Source organism: Microcebus murinus, chromosome 1 (genome assembly GCF_040939455.1).
Source record: "Microcebus murinus isolate Inina chromosome 1, M.murinus_Inina_mat1.0, whole genome shotgun sequence".
Taxonomy (NCBI): domain Eukaryota; kingdom Metazoa; phylum Chordata; class Mammalia; order Primates; family Cheirogaleidae; genus Microcebus; species Microcebus murinus.
In genome coordinates, this window is record NC_134104.1 from 155,834,442 (window position 1) to 155,853,852 (window position 19,411).

At 56.9% G+C, this 19,411-nt stretch overlaps 1 protein-coding gene across 2 annotated transcripts in view; it reads right to left on the reverse strand.

The window, feature by feature from the left end:
* CACNA2D2 (calcium voltage-gated channel auxiliary subunit alpha2delta 2) overlaps positions 1 to 13,444 on the reverse strand; it is a 135,460-nt gene extending 122,016 nt beyond the window's left edge. For both annotated transcript variants that reach the window (XM_012771383.3, XM_012771382.3), the window contains exon 1: positions 13,251 to 13,444. In XM_012771383.3, coding sequence (XP_012626837.1) covers positions 13,251 to 13,444 — 194 coding nt within the window. The remainder of the gene's footprint in view (positions 1 to 13,250) is intronic.
* Positions 13,445 to 19,411: the final 5,967 nt, after the last annotated feature.

Genomic DNA, 19,411 nt, shown 5'->3' on the forward strand with positions numbered 1-19,411 from the left:
CATCTCCAGCCGCTCTGTGCCAGGGAGCTTGGGGCTCCAGGGCTCCAGGCAGGCAGGGCCGCAGTCATGAGCCCTGAGCAGCCCACGGAGGCACTGCCCAGGGATGCAGCAGCCTCAGAGAACACATCAGTAAGAGAGGGACGGGGTCTAGCAGGAGCCTTGAGAACTGGGGCTGGGGCTGGGTGCAGTGGTGCTCACACCTGTAATCCCAACTACTCAGGAGATCAAGGCAGTAGGAATTGCTTGAGGCTAGGAGTTCAAGACCAGCCTGGGTAATATAGCAAGACCTTCATCTCTAAAATAATTTTTTAAATTAGCCAGACATGGTGGCACACACCTGTGGCACTAGCTGCTTGGAAGCCTGAGGCAGTAGGATCGCTTGACCCCAGAGTCCAAGGCTGCAGTGAGCTATGATAGTGCCACTGTACTCCAGGCTGGGTGACAGGGTGAGGTATGGGTATGAGGAGTGGACTCGTGGGGGGACGGGATGGTCAGGAGGCAGGTCTGGAAAGATAGGAAGGCCGTGAAGCGGCCAGCAGGGCAGAGGGGCCACGGGCAAGCGTCCATGTGGAAGAACAGTCTGGAGGGAGTAGGGCAGCCAGCTGAGAAGGCCAGGTGGTCCCCCTGGGACAGGCCACAGACTCCACTGGCTGCATGCGCAGGCATCTGGGAACAGCTGGTTCTCACAGGTGCCATGGTCAGAGGACTGTACACCAGCTCCCCAGCCCCCTTCCCTGGGAGCCTCAGTGCCCCTTTTCTGGGCAGAATGTGGGAGTCCTGTGTTTACCTTCCTATCCCCTAAGGCCACAGTTCTCTCTTGGCTAACCTGAATTGGGGGAAGGGGCTCCAGAAATGCTGATGTCTGGACCCTGCCCCCACCCAGTTAAATATTACAGCCCAGTGGCTCCCTGGACATCCCCATCACCTCCCGTCCCAGGGCAGCCCTGGGAGGCAGCCCCTTGCAAGAGCCACAGGAGGATATGTGGGGGCGGCCTTTGCCCTCTGGCACCAGCAAAGCCAGGCCCATATGGGGCCCTGTCCCAGACCATGTAAAAGCCTGCTCCATCTTCTAGTCACAAGCAGCTTTTCCCTATGAACAACTGTGTAGACCATGGGCACCCTGCTCAGCAAACATTTATTGAGCACTTGGTGTATGCTGGCCTACAGCTCCCGCTAAGGACAGGTGGCCACTGCCCTCGCTCCTCCCAGGTACACAGCCCCTGGGCAGCCGGGCAACAAGGTCTATTGCAGGGTAAGAATGGGGGCCAGGAGAGCTTGAAGCAGCCTAGGAGGCCACTGACCCACACAGGGAGGTCAGGGGAGTTTTCAGGGGACAGTGACTCCCAGCCGAGCACAGAGAGACAGGCAGAGGTCGGTCAGACCACAGGCAGGTCCAGCTTGGGGTTGGCAGGGCCCTCTGTAGCCCATCCAACCTCTCCCGAGCCCTGTGCACAGTAGGTGCATGTTAGGCCCCATGGAAGGAGACTGCTGTGGCCCTGTGGGCACTCAGGCCTGAAGGCAGAGATCCCGTCTATGCTTGCCACCCACTCCTGTCAGAAGCAGCCTCCCTGGCCATGGTCTCCACAAGCACCAATTACAGGGCAGAGACCATGGCTACGCAGCTGGGGCGGCGGGAGCTCTGTGGTCAGCTGCAGAAGGACCCCTCACCCTGCAGAGTGCTGGCAACGAGGAGGGCAAGAGGCTCACTGAGACTCCCACAGTGAGCTGGACAGGGCCAAGGCCACAGTGGGGTGAGGGGACACTGGGAGAGGAAGGGCAGAGGGGAGGCCTACAGCCCCTGCTGCATACACCCCTGGGGTTTCTGGGGCCTGCACCAGCCAAGGTTTGGCTTAAATTAATTAAACACGCTGCCTCCCTCCCTCCCTCCAAATCGCCCTGCCTGGGTATTGCTAGGCACAGCCCAGGGAGTAAGGTGGGATGGATGGGTAGGAGGAGGGGTGAGGCATGGAGAAGAGGGAGAGCTGAGTCTAGAGCGAGTCTGGACTGCCCTGCTCCTCTATTCCATGTGCATGCAGGCGACAGCACTGCCAGTCCCAGCAGGCCCTGGATGTAGACCTGGATCAGAGGAGGCCTTTACTGGTCTGGCGGAGTCACAGCTGGGCTCAGGAGAGGCCAGTCCCTCCTCTTTACTGGCCCTTGGACAGCCCCAGAGAGCTTTCTTCCCTCATGTGACAGGTGGGGAACAGTGGCCAGAGGGGCACCCCAACCTAGAAGCAGGGCAGAGCCCAGGGCTTATCCCAAGACCGGCACCTTTGGCTGACTGACTCCCAGACAATGTGCTCAGCCTGGACCCAGGATTGGTGCAGGGAACAGAGCCCAGAGACTGACAGGAGGGGCCAGGCACCAGGTCATAAGAAAATGGCCCCAGTGAAGTGCGGATCTTGCCATATCCATCAGCAGTGCTGACCAAGGACGCCCCAGTACTCTCTGTAGCGAGTAGGCACAAGTATACCCACACTACAGGAACAAGTACACCCCACCCTGAAGCTGCCCTTCCCCCAAGATGAGAATGAAGTTTCACAGGCAGCAGCCAGCCAAGGTTGGGCCTTCCCCTTGGCCCTGTCCACAGGTCACTTCCTCCTCTGTGGCCTGTAAAGTCAGGTCAGCTGTCTGTTCCACAGCAGCAGGAAATGCCCCTCTGTCTATCCTCTTAGCCTATACATGCCAGGCCTGACTTCAGATATTACGGGAACCAGCAGCTTCCTGCTGTCCTAAACAGTCTGCCCTAGGCCCTGCCTGAGACCGGGGAGTGGCCTGAACGACCAAACCCGATTAGCGCAGCACAGCAACCTGAGGGCAGTGGCTGCTCCCCGCACTCCCCCAACCCCCGTTTGGGTCAAGGCTTTGCCTCAACTGCTGGCAGGCCCAAGGCAGCAGCCCTCTCTGGGCCTCAGTTTCCCCATTATGTGCCACATAGGAGTTAAACTGGACAAACTGGTTCCATAGTTCCCACTGACCCATACCCAAAGCTCAGGTGAGGGGGATCAGGGAAAAGAATCTCCTACTTCTAGTCCCTGAAGTGCCTCCAAGGAACTGGGGGTGCCACAGGCCCAATGAGAAGCCAGCAGCCCCCGTGACAAACCTTCCAAGGACTTCGGCTGACGAGAGGGGCAGTTCCCGCAAAGGGACATGCATGATGGAACAGTGTGGGGGTGTGGGGACACCCGAGGGTCCTGTGGCTAGGGGCTGCCTTGAAGAGATGAGCTGTGGCTCTGTGGGACAGGGGCCGAGTGCCAGGTGGGAATCACTGGGTAGGAACCTGCCTCCACCACTCACCGTCTGTGTGATTTTAGCATCACTTAGCCTGGCTGAGCCTCAATTTTTCGTGTCTGTGAAACGGGGATAAAAATTGACTGACCTCACTAGTATATGTGAAATACACCACCCAGGCCCAGCCTGTAGTATGTTGTAGTTTAAACAACTATTTCCTCTACAAATGTTTCCTTGGCAGGGTCACCCTACCCCTCCCCTCCAGCCCTGTCCCTCACCCTCCACTCCATCTTCAGGCCTCGTGCCTGACCTTGTAGCAGAGACGCCTCCCCATCCCCCATCTCTCCCTGCCTTCTTGCTAACAAAATCCAAGTTTGCAGAATCTCCACCTCCAGCCCCAAGGTGACCCCATCCTCAGCTCAAGGGTAAATCCTGGTTAGCCTCAGCCAATCACGATGTACTTTCTAGACTACCTGTGATTGGTTCAAAGAGGACACGTGACCCAGTGCCAGCCAATGAGGTGTGAGGGGAGGTTGGCTGGGGGCTTCTGGGCAAGGTTTTTCTCCCCTCTTAAGAAGAACCTGGAGGAAATATCTTTTCTATGCCTAATGTCTGGGTCTGCACATGATGCCTGGAGCTGTGGCAGCCATCTTGTTGCCATAAGGAAAATCAGCCAAGGACAGACAGCCATACCAAAAGCAAGGCCAGCCAGGTAGAGCACAGGTGAGGACTTGGTCCTCACTGACAGCCCACATCATCCACTTCTCAACTCCCTGTCGGAGATAAAGGGCCTAACCATGAGGAAAAGAAACCATTGCACTGGTGCTGCCAAGGTATGCGCAGAAGCAGCCTCTTTTCCTTGCAGCCAAATATACTCCTCAGATTCAGCTCTTAAGAGGGGCAGTCAGCTCAATGCTTGTTCCTCGAGTGCCCTGTGCACTGGCATAGAGCTGGAGGAGGGGGCACAGCATTGTAGGAGAGGCCAACAAGGGGTAGGTAGCCAGAGGAGGGCATCAGTCATGAAGGCTCCTTGCCCAGTACACAGGCTGAGCGGGCCAGCCTGGAGAGGGACATGGTAAGCCAAGGCCAGAGGTGGGGAGGCCGGAGCTCCTACCAGGACCTGCAAGTTTCCTGGATAGTCCCAGGGCCGGTGGCCAGAGGCTGGAGCCAGCACAGGCAGGACCTTGAATGCCGGAAGGCTTTCGGGGTACAAGGTCACAACTAGCCCCCAGTGGAAGACGCTGCAGCATGCCTTATGGGGCCAAGAAGAGGAGAAAAACTCCCAGGGCCCTACCACACCCACCCCAGCCTCAGCTCACAGGGGGAAAGGAGCAATGTCCATTTGTGAGTGCCTGTAGCATGGAAGCCTGCTCTCATTCTCTTTTCTAAAACTGTAGTTGGGGGCAAGCCGAGGGTGGGTTGTTTTGTTGTTTGTTTGTTTGTTGGAAGTGGTGGCGGCACCAGGCCTGACCTTTAAGCCTTTAAATGCAGCATTTCAGGCAGCGCCAGTGGGAAGAGAACACGGGCTGCGGAAGGAAGTTATCGAGACTCAAATGCCATGTCAATCTGGAAATTCATGGCAGAGCAGGGCTTCTACCTGTCTCAGGAACACACTGGCTCATCTGTGTCCACACTGCCTGGTAACAAAGCTGTCCTTCTCCAAGGGACCCAGAAAGCTTTGATGACTCTGAAACAGCACATGGGCATCAGCATCAAAGTCTGCCCAGAGGAACACTGGGAGTTGGGCCTCAACCACATAGGTGCCTTGCTCTGCAGGTTTACCAGAGCGGGCCTCAACCTGCACCCTCGCCCCATGCCTCGGGCATTTTATTTAAGGGAAACAGTTGTATGTCAGTGCAAGGAAGGCCAAAGGGGGAGTCACCCTTCAAGCAGCCCGTATTGAGCCCTAGGAATGGGGACTGGGCTTTGCCCACAAAGCACGTGCAGCCAACAGAAAGGTGGGGCCTGAAGGCTCCTTTCCCCCACTGGGGACCTCAGTGTCCTTGTTTATGTGATGGGGACATAAGGCTCCCAGGTGCTTCTGTGGCTGTGATATGTCCTTCCCAGGTCAGGGAAGTATGCAAGGCCCATACTGCCCAAGGAGATGGTTCTACCCAAGGTCCTTACCTGCAAAGGAACCCCTCCTGGCCTATAGGCTCCTGAGCCCCTCACAGCCACTTCCGCCCTCTCTTTGCAGGAGCCCCATTCCAAAATGCCAAGGACCCTGGGCCATCCCAGCACTGATAACACACAGACACTGAGAATGTCAGGAAAGCCAAACTTACAGTTCTCTCAGACATCAGAACCCATTAGACCTGGGCCCACACAGCCCCAAGAGCCAGAGCCCATCACAGGGTCCCGACAGCTTTGTTCGTGAAAATTCAGCTGACAAAAATTCATCCTTGAGAGAGAGCGTCTGCGTCGGAGGTGCTCCGAATAGAGGAACATGCAGGGATCATCGAGCCAAAGCTTTCACACCCAAATCGTGCCTGCTGACTGCATGGATGTGTTGCTGGGAGGAGGCCCCCAGACCTGCAGATGCTCCAGGGACTGCCAATCTCCGGCCCTTCCGTGTGCAAATGAGAAGCACTCACTCCAAAAGGGAAAAACGCAGCCCAAGGTCACATAGCAAGGGTTTTCCCACTCTGCATAAGCCCCAACCTCCACGCCCACCCTCTAAAGATGCTTCACTTCACAAAAGATTCATGGAGCTCCTCTGAGTCCCAAGTCCTCCAGTGAATCTAAATACCATTTAATTTGCAAAAATTTGAATTACAAGGACACAGCCTCTGTTTCCTTCCCAGATTGTCATCATCATGCCAGTTGGTAGATGATCAAACTTTGCAGCTCTGCCTTAACTTAGGCTGTTCCTGACATAAAAGTTTGCAAAACACTGGTCCTAACCATCAGGATGCTTTATTTCCCACTGCCAGTGTTTGCCCACTGAGCCCTGGCACTCACCTCAAAGGCAGGTGGTGAAGGTGGACATTAGGAGTGCCTTCTGGACACAGAGATAAACCACGCACGTGCCGGCACTGCATAGGAACACACAGGCACGCAAGCACATGGCTGCATTTGAATTCATGTGCACACACATGCACACACAGGAGCACACACACACATGTATACACAGGAGCATGCACATGCACACATATCTGCAACATGCATACATGTACAAGCATGTACACACACTCACCCATGCACACAAGTGGGCATACAAGTGCATACAAGTATGTGCATACCTGAACACATCTAACACTTATATACAAACATACACATGAACACACAGGTGTAGACACTCCCATGTACAAGCTTACATGTACACACAGGCCAAGGCAAGGGCCAAGCACAAAAGGAAAGACCCAGAAACCTCAATTGGGTCTCAGGTGCCTCTAGGGCCTGGTGGAGTACCAGGTGCTATGGGTGAGGGGACAGGACCCAGCTGGACTGAGAATCCCCCCAGATCCAGTCAGGACCCACATCCTCTTACCATACACTCCCTGGGACCAGGCCTGTACTTCCCGACCTGTCATATCCCAACCCTATGAGGCAGCACAATCATAGAAATGTCATTTTACAGATGAGGCCCCAAGACCCAGAGAGGCAGAAGTTATTCCTAAGATTACTCAGCCGGTGAGAGATGTGATGTGGCAGAGTCTCACTGAATGCCAGGAGGGGCCTCATTCAGAAATAACTGGCCAGCAGGGAAAGAAGGCATCAAGGTGGACACAAGGGGCCCAGAGTCTCAGAGGGGCGGGGCAGAGACAGGCAGAGGGAGTGACTTCTCACCCTCTCACCCACTCCTTTCCCTTTGTTAATCAGGATAGTTTCCAAGGTGGGGAGAGATGGTTAATGAACAGCTGGAACAACTCCTGTGCCCTCCCTCTCTACTAAACAATTAGGCTGATCAGAGCTCAAAGTGGGTCAGTCTGAAAAGCAGACACCCAAGGTATGGCCAGAGGCCAGGACCAGAGGTGCAGGCACCCTCACACCAGAAGAGATAGGGTCCAGCTGGGCGAGGGGTCCGGCCTCACGCCACGGCCAGAGCAGAGTGTGGAGGGAAGTGGGTAGACTCCAGACCTGCCTTCTTAGGGCGTTAGAGTGTCAGAGTCAGAAGGCCCTAGAAGAGAAGAAACTGAGGCCCAGGGGGAGGAAGAGCTTTGTCCAAGGTCACTAAGTAAGCTTCTCAAGCTGGAGAATATTGGGCTGGGTTTGCCCTTGACAGAGGCCCCCCGACCCAAGGTGGGGACCCTCAGGCCCTTTTGTGAAGATTCTCCCTACCTAATCCCAGCTAGACAGGGTCTCTTAGTCTGTGAGGGCCCACGCTCCCCGGCCTCAGCCACCCGTACCAGCAGTGGTTGGTGGCCGAGTAGAGCCAGACCAGATCCAGAAGGAAAGCCCCAGGGGGCCTCAGGTGAGGGAGCAGGACCAGGCCTGGGGATACCAGGCCAATGGCTTGAGTCCTATGGTGACAGGGCAGGGCCTGGCTGAGCCCTGTCCCTAGGTCCTGACCTTATGTGGGCTCAGACTGTGTGGGCTTGAATGACAGAACCCTTGACTCCTTTGGGAAGGCCCCAAAAGAGCCCTGTGGGGACCCTGCAAGCCCTTAGGGGCCTCTCAACCTCTGTGGTCACCTCCACGGATCCCCTCTTCTGCCTTAGCCACAGGCAGCTCAGGAGGCTCTTCAGGTTACACAGGACAAGAAAGGAAGGGAAAAGAAAAAAAGCAAAAACCACACATACACCTCCCTTTGGGAATACGAATATTGATTCTGTAGCTTCTTGTTTAGACAGTAGGCACCAGGAAAAACCTGACATGAAGAGAATCTCCCCAGTTGGCTGGAGGGCTGTAGCCATAAGGGAAAGTCCCCCACCCCTGCTTCAGGGTACCCCAGGCCCCGGTGCTCCTTCCCCAGGCCTGAGGTTCGGAGCACTATCACTTAAAGACATGGGTCATGGGGGCCAGAGGCAAACTGCTGCCCCCCCATGGGGGTGGGTGCTGGAAGGGAAGAAGAGAAAGAGAGCACTGTCACCTCACTGGTGACACTACCCTGCCAGACAGGGCCCAGGCCCCAACCGCCAGCTCCCATTGAACACTGCCTAGCAAGGAGCCTTCAAGAACCCCGGTTCCCCAGTCCCCCAAGCCCCGCCCGTCCAGATGGCATGAAACTCCCCAAGCATCTCTATGGTCCTAGCCCTCTGAAGCTCCCGCAGGCCAGGCAAGACTGCTGAGGCACGAGAGGATCAGCCTTAGCCTTCCATTAATAATCCCCCCACAGCTCCCCACGACCTTTCTCAGGAATCACACTGGAACCTGGGAGGAAAACCACATGCATCTCCTGAGATGGGGCTCCTCCTTCACTCCCCACCCTGCCCCTCACCCCTGTGCTGAGCAGGCCTGGCCTGTGATTCAGAGCCTGGGGGAGGGGATACCTGGGCTGAGTGGGGGTGCTCCACGAAGGCCTGTGTGCCTGTGGGTGGGGCAGGTGGGCACAGGGGCTATGAGTGCTGGGGCTGGCAAGGCAGTCTCAGGCCGAGGAAGGCCCCTCAGGATCGCCTGAGACCCAGAGGAGGAAAGAGGAACAGAGCAGTGGGGAGGCCTAGGCCCACCTTCCACAACCTAGGCCTCACTTTCTTCCTAAAGATTCAGGTTTCAACGCTCTTCTGCCCCCACCCCCACCCTGCACGCTCCATTTCCTGGGCCCACTGCCTAGATGTCCCAAGCCTTCTAGTTGGACAGCCTATGAGGCTGACATATCTATCTTTTCCCAGGCCTACCTCCAGTAGTTGTGAGCTTTGGGCAGGTCTCTATCTTTCTGAGTCTCAGTCTTCCCATCTGTGGGATGGGCATGACCACAGGTTCTGGGGTGAAGGCGGTAACATGGGTGAGGGCTTGGCCTGGGTTCAGTGAGGGAAGACACTATTAGCCTGGTGACATCCCCCACAATAGTCAAGCTGGGCTGCAGGGAGGGAGGGAGGGAGATGGCAGTCTGCCCTCAAGGAGCTCGTACCTTGTATGGGTGGGCATAGCCTGAGTAAGCAGCACAGCCCAGAGATAGGGTGGAGGAGGCCTCTGGAAGGTACAGGTGTAGACCTTGAAGGAGGGGATCTAAACCCCTGAGAAAAGCATGTAGTGAAGACGGCGCAGCATGAGCAAAGCAGAGAGATGGGGGCACTTAGCCCACGGGAACACTGTGAGAAGACAGCAGGCGAGGGCCACGGCTGCAGCGTCTGGGCTTAATAGTAATCTTAACAATAGCTGCCTGCCCGCCACAGAGGGCTGTACCCTCTCCCATTAACTCTTACCACCAGCCTCTAATGCAGATTCTATTATCTCAGTCAGGGAAACTAAGGCAAGGTCATCCCATTGACAAGGATAAGCTCTGGATGCCAAAGTCTGAGCCTGCAGGGTCTACCCCTGACACCTAGCATATCCCCAAACTGCCTCTTCCCAGGAACTGGCAGTGTCTCCCCTACACATCCAAGGTACCAGGAGCTGATAGTGCCCACCTGTACACAGGCAGAGGGGAGAAGACACACTGACTGCGGAAGTGTCACTCCACGTGTGAGGCCACCTTCATTCTGGAGTCAGTTCCTCCTTAGTGACACAGTATGACGAAGAATCTGAGTGAGACTCACCTGCAGACTATGAGGGGACTCATCATAAAACGGGCTTGCTCCCTTCTCAGGGGTTAGCCTGACACAGCTGGCCAGGAGGAGGTGCCCAATAAAGATGCGGTCTAGGGGGACAGCAGCCAAGGGTCCCCCCCAAATCCTCAATACCAGGAAGGATGTGAGCACCTGGAAGCTCTGAGTCCCACTGATGGCAGCCAGCAGTCCTCGAAGCCTCATCCCCTCCCTCCTGCAAAAGCTGCGTCAGGTTGTTGGGAAGATGGGGGACCCAGAAGTGTGATGTTGCCTCCATCCAATAGGGAGAGCCACAGGGAAGTGGAGACGGGGCTCAGAGGCCCAGACAGACACATGTCACCCACCATTAACCATAGCTAGACTGGACGTACGCCCTGTCATGGGCACTGCTCCCCATGTGTCCACTCAGGAGACGAGCACATATACTGGCTGTCATTAATCTGCTGGGAGTCCAAACCCCTCAGGCTAGTCACTGCTCCCACCCACCCCCAGAGGAAGGGAGGTACTGGCCAACACTATCACTGGAGCAGAGCTGGGCTAGGAGGGTGCAGGCAGGTGGGCAGCTCAGCCAGGACTCCACAGAGTAGGGGACAGAGCAACCCCAGGACACCAGAGAACAGAGCACAGAGGCCCAACAAACATGATGGAAGAGGTGGGCAGGTCAGGGTGGGCACAGATTGATGAGAGACCCAAAGGGGAGCAGGAGAGGATGGAGGGAAAGACACAGGGAGAGGCAAAGCAGTGAGGGCTGCCCTCGGCCTGAGCGCCGGGGTGTGCGTAATCAGAAAGAGGAAGCAGGTGAAAGGAAGTGCGCACGCTAGACACACATGTGCACACATATGCACGCATATGTGCACATACCAAGTGGCTTCCACCTTGTTTGAAACCCGGAATCAGGTGCAGGTAGGGTGGGAGGGGCCCCCCTCCCTAAAACCAAGCCCTGTCTGCCCTCCAGCAGTAACTCCTCTGCCCTTCTGGATCCAGTGGCAGCCTTGATCCATTTCACCTGGTGAGCAGAGAGCCACGCCGCCAGAGAGATTACAGAAATAACGGCCGGCGGACCCCAAACCTGCACTCGTTTAAAACCCAGCAGCTTGCAAAGCCGGGCCCCTTTGCACTGGCAGATACTAATGAGAAAATGACTTTCCCATCAAGGGCTCTCTCCACTGAGGGGCTGTCACCCCAGTGACAGGAGGCTGACGGCCCCACTGTCCACCTTGGATTTCCACCTGTATCAAAGTGTCATCCCAGCCTGGCCACACTGACCCAGGAGAAGGTTCTGGGAGGCCACACATCCTGGAGCCCCACAGAGCCCTCTAGCCCCAATGGCAGCCCCAGGCTTTCTTGTCAATTCAACAAAAGCACCAACTCCAACTAGCCATGGACGCATTAGGGGAACCTCAAAATTCCCTCCCCTTCCTCCCTCCAAGGATCAATGGGCGTCCGCATCTGCAGGACCAGGGCAGCTGAAGGGCGCTGGCTGTCACAGCAAACGCTCTGTGTCGTCGCACCATTAGTCACCTCCCCCAGGACCCTCAGAGCTGTGTAGCCCCCACCCCACCCCCACTCATTCCCTAATTATGGTTTGCAAGACATGTCCCAAACCCTCGAATTAGCTCCGACTATACTGACAAGAGAAGAGCATCCAGCTGGAAATGTGCTGCTGCCGTCACACCCGCCTCACCATCTTCTGGCTAGAGACAGAAGGACAGGTGTCCACTCTGGTCAGGGTCTCACACTGGCCCTCTAGGGGAGACCCATGCGGGCCCAGCAGCCATCTGACCCTCTGCAGGTTGCAGGGAAAGGGAGCGAGGTTGGGAGAGGTAGGAGACATCTACTTAAACCTTCACCCAAGGAGCTATGAAACAGCCAGGAAAAAAATAATTGTGGCTTGGCTCGCGCTTGGCTTTGAGGAAGAAAGAACAACAAAAATATAATGCTTTTGCTCTTTTTAAACATTGCTGTTCAAGTCCATTTTCATCACAGCAAATGAAAGACAATAACGCACCCGCCAGCCCTGAACTTCCATATGATTCTCTTCTCCCTGTGCACCCCCCACACGCACACACAGAAAAATCCAGACGGTTGACAGAGGACACGTCCGTGCGGCACCTGTAATTTGCCAACTGATCACCCGCCTGAGCACAGCCAGGCTGTGTGAGGAAAGAAATGACAAGACAGAGAGAGAGACCCAAAGCAGTGCCTTTCCAGAGTTTGTTTTTCCCACATCTGGGAAAACCTACAAGCTAGAGACGGCAGGTTTTGTGGCAGAACCAGGGGCTCTTACCCTTGGGCAGAAACGGTCTAATGGTGCATTGCCAGCCTCTTTCCTTTTAAGGCCAGACCCTTCCCTGTGGCCACCAGCAGCCTGACTACTCATGCCCCAATCTCCAAGCCAGGACACTGATGAAAGAGTCCAGGGACAGGTGGCTTCTCAGACCCAGAGACAGAAGCAAGGTGGTCACTATTTCCCAAAGGGGTATCCGGGCACTGACATATGGCTGGGGCACTGTGTCAGGAAGTTGATGCTGTCCTAAAGGCCACATGCACTCTATCTGTGCCTAGTCCCAGACACATCTGGCCAAGCTCACCAGGAGGCAGCCGAGTGTGCTCTTGGGGAGGGAGAAGGCTCGCAGGACCATGAGAATCTGCAGGAGCTGGCAGAGCCGGGAGATGCTATTACCCTGTAGGCAGCAGCAGGGGCAGGCAGGGGTCCTCCCCACCATTTACCTTCTGTCCAGGACCCCAGCACTTTCACTTCCTAATTGAGCTCTCCAGGAGACTCTCCCCTCAGGCGCATGGGGGGGCAAGAACAGCGGACACTGATCCCCCTATGGCACTGGCCACAGAAAGAAGGTGCTCACATCCTCTGCATACAGCCCCCCACCGAAGGAAAAGGCCCATGAAGAGAGGTGTGTAGGTGCCCCCACCTCTGGCTCTAGAGAGCCAGCTTCCCAGCGGGGAGGGAGCGTGGAGCAGGTACGCAGCTTCAACTCCGCCGGGCAGGGGTCGTTGGCTGCCCCCTCACCCTACCCTGGGTTCCCTTCTCAACGGGACGGCGGCAGGGGAATTAACTGACAAGCTAGGACCCCTCACCCTATCCTGGGGCTTGAAGATCTTTGCCTTGCCCCGTTTGGGGGGTTTAGGGGAAGCAGGGGCACCGCGGGGAACTTTCGCGACGCAGCCAGAGCGCTGGGACCGCGGCTGGCAGCCCTCGGGGCTTGGGGACGCCGCCCCCGGGCGCAGCGGGCAGCGGGACCCAGCGCCCCCGCCCCCGCGCGAGGCCAGGGAAGGACCGGCGTGGACCTGGGCCGGGGGCGGAGGGGCGCGCAGTGCTCGGCTGGGGTCCCACGGCCGGCCGAGGCCACTTACGTGTGCTGCTGGGGGAAGCTGTAGGCAGAGGCGCCGGGGGCGGCGAGCAACGGTAGAAGCAGCAGCGAAGGCAGCAGCAGTGACAGCGGGCGCCGGGCGCCGGGGCCGGGCTGGGGGCCGCAGCCGGGCCAGGGGCGCGCAGTCCGCGCCGGGCCGGGCCGAGAGGCGCCGCAGGTCCGAGCCGGCACCGCCATGTTTCCATTCAAGATGCGGCGCCGCGGGGAGGGGGGGCAGTGGCGGCGGCGGCGGCGGGATGGGGGGGCGCGGGCGGCGGGCGGCAATTCGGCCTCTCCTCCGCCGCCGCCTTCTCCGCGCGGGGCCTCCGGGGCTGCACGGGCCGCAGCGCCTCTGCGGGCTGCGCGCGGCGATTTGCCCGCCGCGCTGGCTCGAAGCGCTCTGAGCGTCCGGCCCGGGACCTGCGCTCAAATAGCGGCCGCCGCCAACCTGCCGGCACCGCCCTCCTCTCTCCCTCCCTCCCCACTCCCGGGCCGGCCCGCCCCCGCGCGCCCCCGCCGCGGCCACGCGCCCACCCGTGCCCGCGCGCCCCTCGTCCCGGCGCAGCCCCGAGCCTGCCCTACTGGCCCGCGCGTCCTGCACCCCAGCCGCTGTCCTAGCGCCCAACGTGTACCCGCCTCCACGCCTCAGACCCTGCTGCTCCCCTTCGCCCCACAGGCAGGAAGAGTCCCCCGACCGCGGCCCAGGGCTGGCGCATATGTGACCCTTGGGGGGGGGAGGGGCTCGACCTTCAACAGGCTTAAGGCCTAGAGTCACAGCTTTAATGGTGGAGTGGCAGCCTTCAGCAGAGACCAGAGAAGAGGACAGTCGTGCTGAACTCACACCCTCAGTGACTGCAGCTACCTTCAAGATTTCTCTGTGCTTCGGGCTTGCACGCTCAGCCTCTGGCAGAAAGAAAGGGCCTGGACCCTCTGGTTCCCTAAGTGGAAACCTGGGCCCAGATGCACAGTTGTTGGGCGCTGAGGATGGCAGGAGGCAGCCTTCTGCAGCCACTCATTTCAGTTCCCTGGCTGAGCAGGCACTGTGTGCAGGCCAGCCCCAAGCCCCAGCTCACAGGGATTGCATGGCCTCTATTTAGACTCTTCCAGGGCCAGGAAACTCATCCCTACACAATCCAGTCATTTCTGTCCTGGAGGCCCCTGGCTCTTCCTTGCTTGGGGGAGAAGACTGGGGCTAGTGTCAATCCCAACTCTGAGCTTCTCAGAGCCTCAGTTTCCTCTCTTGCAGATGCTCATGTGGGTGCCCACCCCAACTTCCAAAATGAAGTGAGAATGGGGTGATTGCCAGTAAGCCGAAGCACTCGCAGGTGCGGAGAGCGTCCCTGGAACCTTGCTCTGCTTCTGGTGCAGATAGGATGGGAGAAGGCTCCCCGCCAGCCTGGCACAGGGCAGGGCCCCTCAGCAGTAACTGCCTGCAGACTCTGCCTGCAATGAGGAGGGAGAGACAGTAACCAGCAGGGTAGTTCAGAGATGTCCAGAGGCCCCAACTCATAGTATCTAGGGGAGGGGTCTCCTATCGCCCACCCCCAAGTCAGCCAGAGAAGGGTTTGCAGTTGAGGAGGGAAGAACAGTGGCCCCTAGACTGAGAAGGGGAGAAGTAGAGGCTAGAAATAGGGATCAGGACAACCTTCACTTGCTCCTTAGTCCTACTTAGGCTGCCTCTCACCCCTGCCCCATCCTAACAAGCCAGGGCTGGACCAGGGACAGTCCCCTTCATTTCTTGGAGTTCCTCCTTCCCTAACTGGAATGAGACTTCAGGGGCCAGTTTTCCCAACAGGCCCCAAACCATGAGGCTCCAAAAACATGATCAAAGGAAGCCCTGGGCCTCAAACCTCTGGCAGTCCTGGGACCTGATGGACAGGAGGGACCTGGTGAACTATGGGAGGCCAAGAAGGTCAGCTCTATGGAGAAACAATCAGGGTCCTCACTGAGCCAGGTGTCTGATTGTGCCAGATGCCCCCACCTCTGAACAGAATGGGAAGATGGGAGACAGGAGTCCTGCACAGAAGCAATTCAGCCTGGGCTAACCAGCCCCCTTCCCAGTCCTTCCTGCTGATACGTGCCTCCAGCATCTGCCTTCCCCATGCCAAGACTAGGGCTGGCTGGTGGTGTCCTCCCCCACCTGTTTGCTGGACAAATACCTGTGCTCATGGCTCCAGGGGATCAGCACAAAGGACATCACTCCTCCTGGCTGCCCTGTGGTGGGGAGAGGTAACTTCCTAGGGCAGACCCTGCAGTGGCTTAAAAAATGTCAGGGGTAGCCTCCCTGCCCTTCGACATCAGGATGGCAATGCTATCCCCAAAGAGTGCCCAGGCACTTGGAGCCAGTATAGATGCAGCAAGTGGGCAGTTGAGCATTTCAGTTCTGGCCTCTGCAGATGTGCACCTAATTGAAGCTGCTGGCACTGAGGAAAAGGCGGGAGATTTTGGTTGACAGGCTGTTAAAGGAAGACAAATAAGGAGGGGAGCTAATTAAGAGTAAACGGATAGTAAGAGTTTACACATTCCAACTTTTGAGGCTCACAACATCCTCAGCCCTCCTAGTGGCTGGCAACAGGCACAGATTAAGATCTTGGGAGGAAAAATCAAGACTTCCCAGGGAATAAGGGGACTTCCATGGCAGGCACATTGATAGTCAGGAAAGGCCTGGGGCTACCCACCTGGCCCGAAATGCCTGTGCTGGAAGATGTAGGATGGCAGGGGCAGGTAATGCTGCAGTCATCAGAGAGGGGCCCGGCCCTGGCAGGGACCCTGGCAGGTGCCAGTTCTACATGAGAGAGTCAGAAGAGACTGAGAGAGCTTTATGGAGAACCTACTATGTGCCAAGCAGACCCTGAGCTCAGTTATGCCACTGGAGGGCAGAGGAATCTCGTCAGGAACATTCAGGACACCTGGTGTGGCAAGATTTCCCACCCCAGCCTACTCACTTCCGGCTTTCTTTCCCATCACCCTTTTGTCCCACCATTAAGTTTACAGTCTGCGAGATGGCTCTCACCTGCACTCTGGGAAGCCAAGGCAGGAGGATCGCTGGAGTTCAGGAGTTCAAGACCAGCCTGAGCAAGAGCAAGACCCCATCTCTACTAAAAATAAAAAAATTGGCCAGGCGTTGTGGTATGCACCTGTCCCAGCTAGTCAGGAGGCTGAGGCAGTAGGATTGCTTAAGCCCAGGAGTTTGAGGTTGCTGTGAGCTAGGCTGACGCCATGGCTCTCCCACCTGGCACTTTAGCTCAGGTGGGAGAGCAAGACTCTGTCTCAAAAAACAAAAGAAGTCAACAGTCTGGACAGCTCCTTACTCAGTGAAAACTCCTGCGTGGGGGCTTTACTCCTACAGTCCCTTCTGCCCTGAACACCCTCTTTCACCTCCACCACTTGAACCCAGGCTATCTGTGAACCCATAAATACCGCCTATGCCAGGAAGCCTTCCTGGACCCAAACTAGATGGGCCTCCCCATCTCAATCTCCTCTCTCCTGCCCCCTGCCCCAGCCAGTATGCAGCAGCCTCTGCCTTGGGTTCAGAAACACACTTGCACTCTAGACTGTTGTCAAGCTGGGACCAAGCCTCCCTAGTCCCAGTCACCCCCTCCAGGCCTCACTGAGAGTTTGGCCATGGGAGGGCATAGAATGTTTTGACATAAAAGAACCATTTGGGTGGCATGTCAAGGAGCCAGGGGGTAGTATGCCCAGGAAGGGTGGGCTAGTCTGGGCATAAGGTATGTCAGGTTTGGCATCAGACATCACAGGTCATGTAGGCAAGTCATTTTGCCTCTCTTGGCCTGTTTCTTTGTCCATATGGTGGGAGACATGGTCCCGATGTGGTAGGGGTGATCTGAAGACCCAAAGCATATAATACCCTTAGGGCAGGACTTGGTGCTCAGCAAGGGCTTAATGAAGGGGAGACATAGAGAGACTCAGGCAACCCCAGAGGGGCAAGCCCTGTATACACACAGGCAGAGAAGGCTTCCTGGCAAAGAAAGAGGGATTCCAGCTCAGTCTTGCAAGGTGAGCATGATGGGGTGAGCATATTAGGGAGGGGAAGAAGGGAGACTCCTGGGGTAAGCATGACCTGAGCCAGCACCTGCCCTTCTGAGCCCCATCAACCCAGGTCTGTCTCCCCCTGGGTCAGTTGAGCTGGCTCCAGCCTTGGCTAGTGTCCTATCACAGGAGGCTGTCCCTGTCTCAGCCAGTCCACTCTGACATGCCTATTCTCTGCCCACTTTGGGCTAGACTCAGTGGCTTGCAAGCAGATCCAGTTAGGATACCCTCCACATATGGGCTGACTGCCAGCATTTGCACCTGCCAGTGGCTACTTTGGCTCACCTGTTAATTCTTTGGAGACACTCAAGGATGTGATGCTCCCCAAAATGCCCCTGCCTGAACATGGTAAGACGCACCATGGCCTCTAGATGTGATCAGATGGAGACCCCCACCTCTGAACGCATCAAGGATCCTTCAAGGATCCTCAGTGCAATATCGACCCACAGTCAGTTTAGTACCATTTACTGTAACAAGTGGAGGGGGCTGGAGGGGGCTGCCCTTTCAAGCAGTACAAGTGTCACCACCCATACATCAAAATTAGGGCCAAGTTCCAGGTTGCAGACAGTCAAAGCCTGTAGGACTCCCTTGTTAGGCAGAGGGGAAACTGAGACCCAGAGAGGGGAGACTTGCCCAAGGTCAGTGCAAATCAGAAAGTGGAGCTTTGAGTCTGGAGACCTGGGTTGTGATTCCAGATCTGTCTCCCCATGACCAAGGGTGAGAGGCCAGTGAGAGCCCCCAGACCATGGGTCCTGATGTCCCCATCCCAGCTTCCACCAGTAGGGAAGCCAAGATCCCAGCATGGGGCTCTAGGGGAAACTAGGCCTCTTTGCACAGCAGTGGAGCCCCTCATTTGATCTCCATTGTCATGAGAGTCACTTCACTCAGATTATTTCACTGAGCAAGAGCTGGTTAATTGGGTAAGTTCTGGTAAATGTAAGAGGCTGGATCATTGGCCCCTGGGAGCTCCCCTCGTAGTAGGGGAATATGATACACAGGAAAATCACGATGAGTACCTCAAACCACACATAATTACATCACATGGGTGAAACAGAGCATGGGGTCACTCAGTGCTATAAGTCATGGGTTGTTGGGGACCTGACCTGCTGGATGAGGCAGTCTTGAAACTGGCACAGAAGGGCAGGAAGGGCTTGGATGGGCTGATGGCTAAAGGTGGGAGAAAAGAGCGTCCCTGGCAGGAGGCCTGAGCAAAGGCCTGAGACAGGAGGGGGCTGGCCCTCTTCCCTGGGGCAGGCAAGCACCCTGGCCTGTATGTGTGAGCTAACGAGGTCCTGGCGAGGCGGGGAAATGATGTCGTGACCTTACAGGCAGCTTGGTGCAAGGCTCATCTCAGCGGTGAAGAGGAGCGAGGGTGTCGAATGGCCATTGGTCCCCTGCACCAGGACTCCAGGACCCTGGGTGGCCTCAGCCTTGGAGAAGAAGAGGAAGAATAAGTTGGTCATCGGTCGTGTGAGCACTGGGAAGCACAGTGTCACCTTCGCCGCCTCAGCTGCCCTCACCAAACTCAGGTTCTCCCAGCTCAGGCAGGAAAGAGCCGGCGTGCCTGCCCAGCCAGAGGCCTGCTCCCCCGGCCGTGGCATCCCCATTCTCACTAGTAGCTGTTCTGGACAGTCTGGAGTTTTCCTCAGACAGCTCTGGACCAACCTGCTCATTTCACAGATGCAGAAACTGAGGCCCAGGGAGAGGCAGGTGTCAGTTGTTACCGTGAGCAACAACAAGGCTCAGGCTCCAGGCTGAGGTATCGCTTCTGTCCTCCGTGCCACCTCCCAGCCACTTCAGAGTCCTCAGAACCTCCCTTGGGGAGGACCCTGACCCAAACATCTGCCCCAGAGGAGTGGGAGGCCCCTTGGTGTGCCACCCCTGTGTCCCACACACCACGGTGTTCATGGCACAAGGGCCCAGATACTGGTTTGCCCCCTCCCGTAAGGCCCTCATCCCACTGTGGCAAGAGAAAATGAAGACAAATAAAAGAGAGAAATTCTCCCCTCAGAAGAGCATTAGGTGTCTGAACGGCTTCCGAATAAATAGAAGTCTCCTCAGAGCCCCCGGCCAGTGCGGACAGCGGCTCTCACTCTCCACGAGACAGGCCTTTCT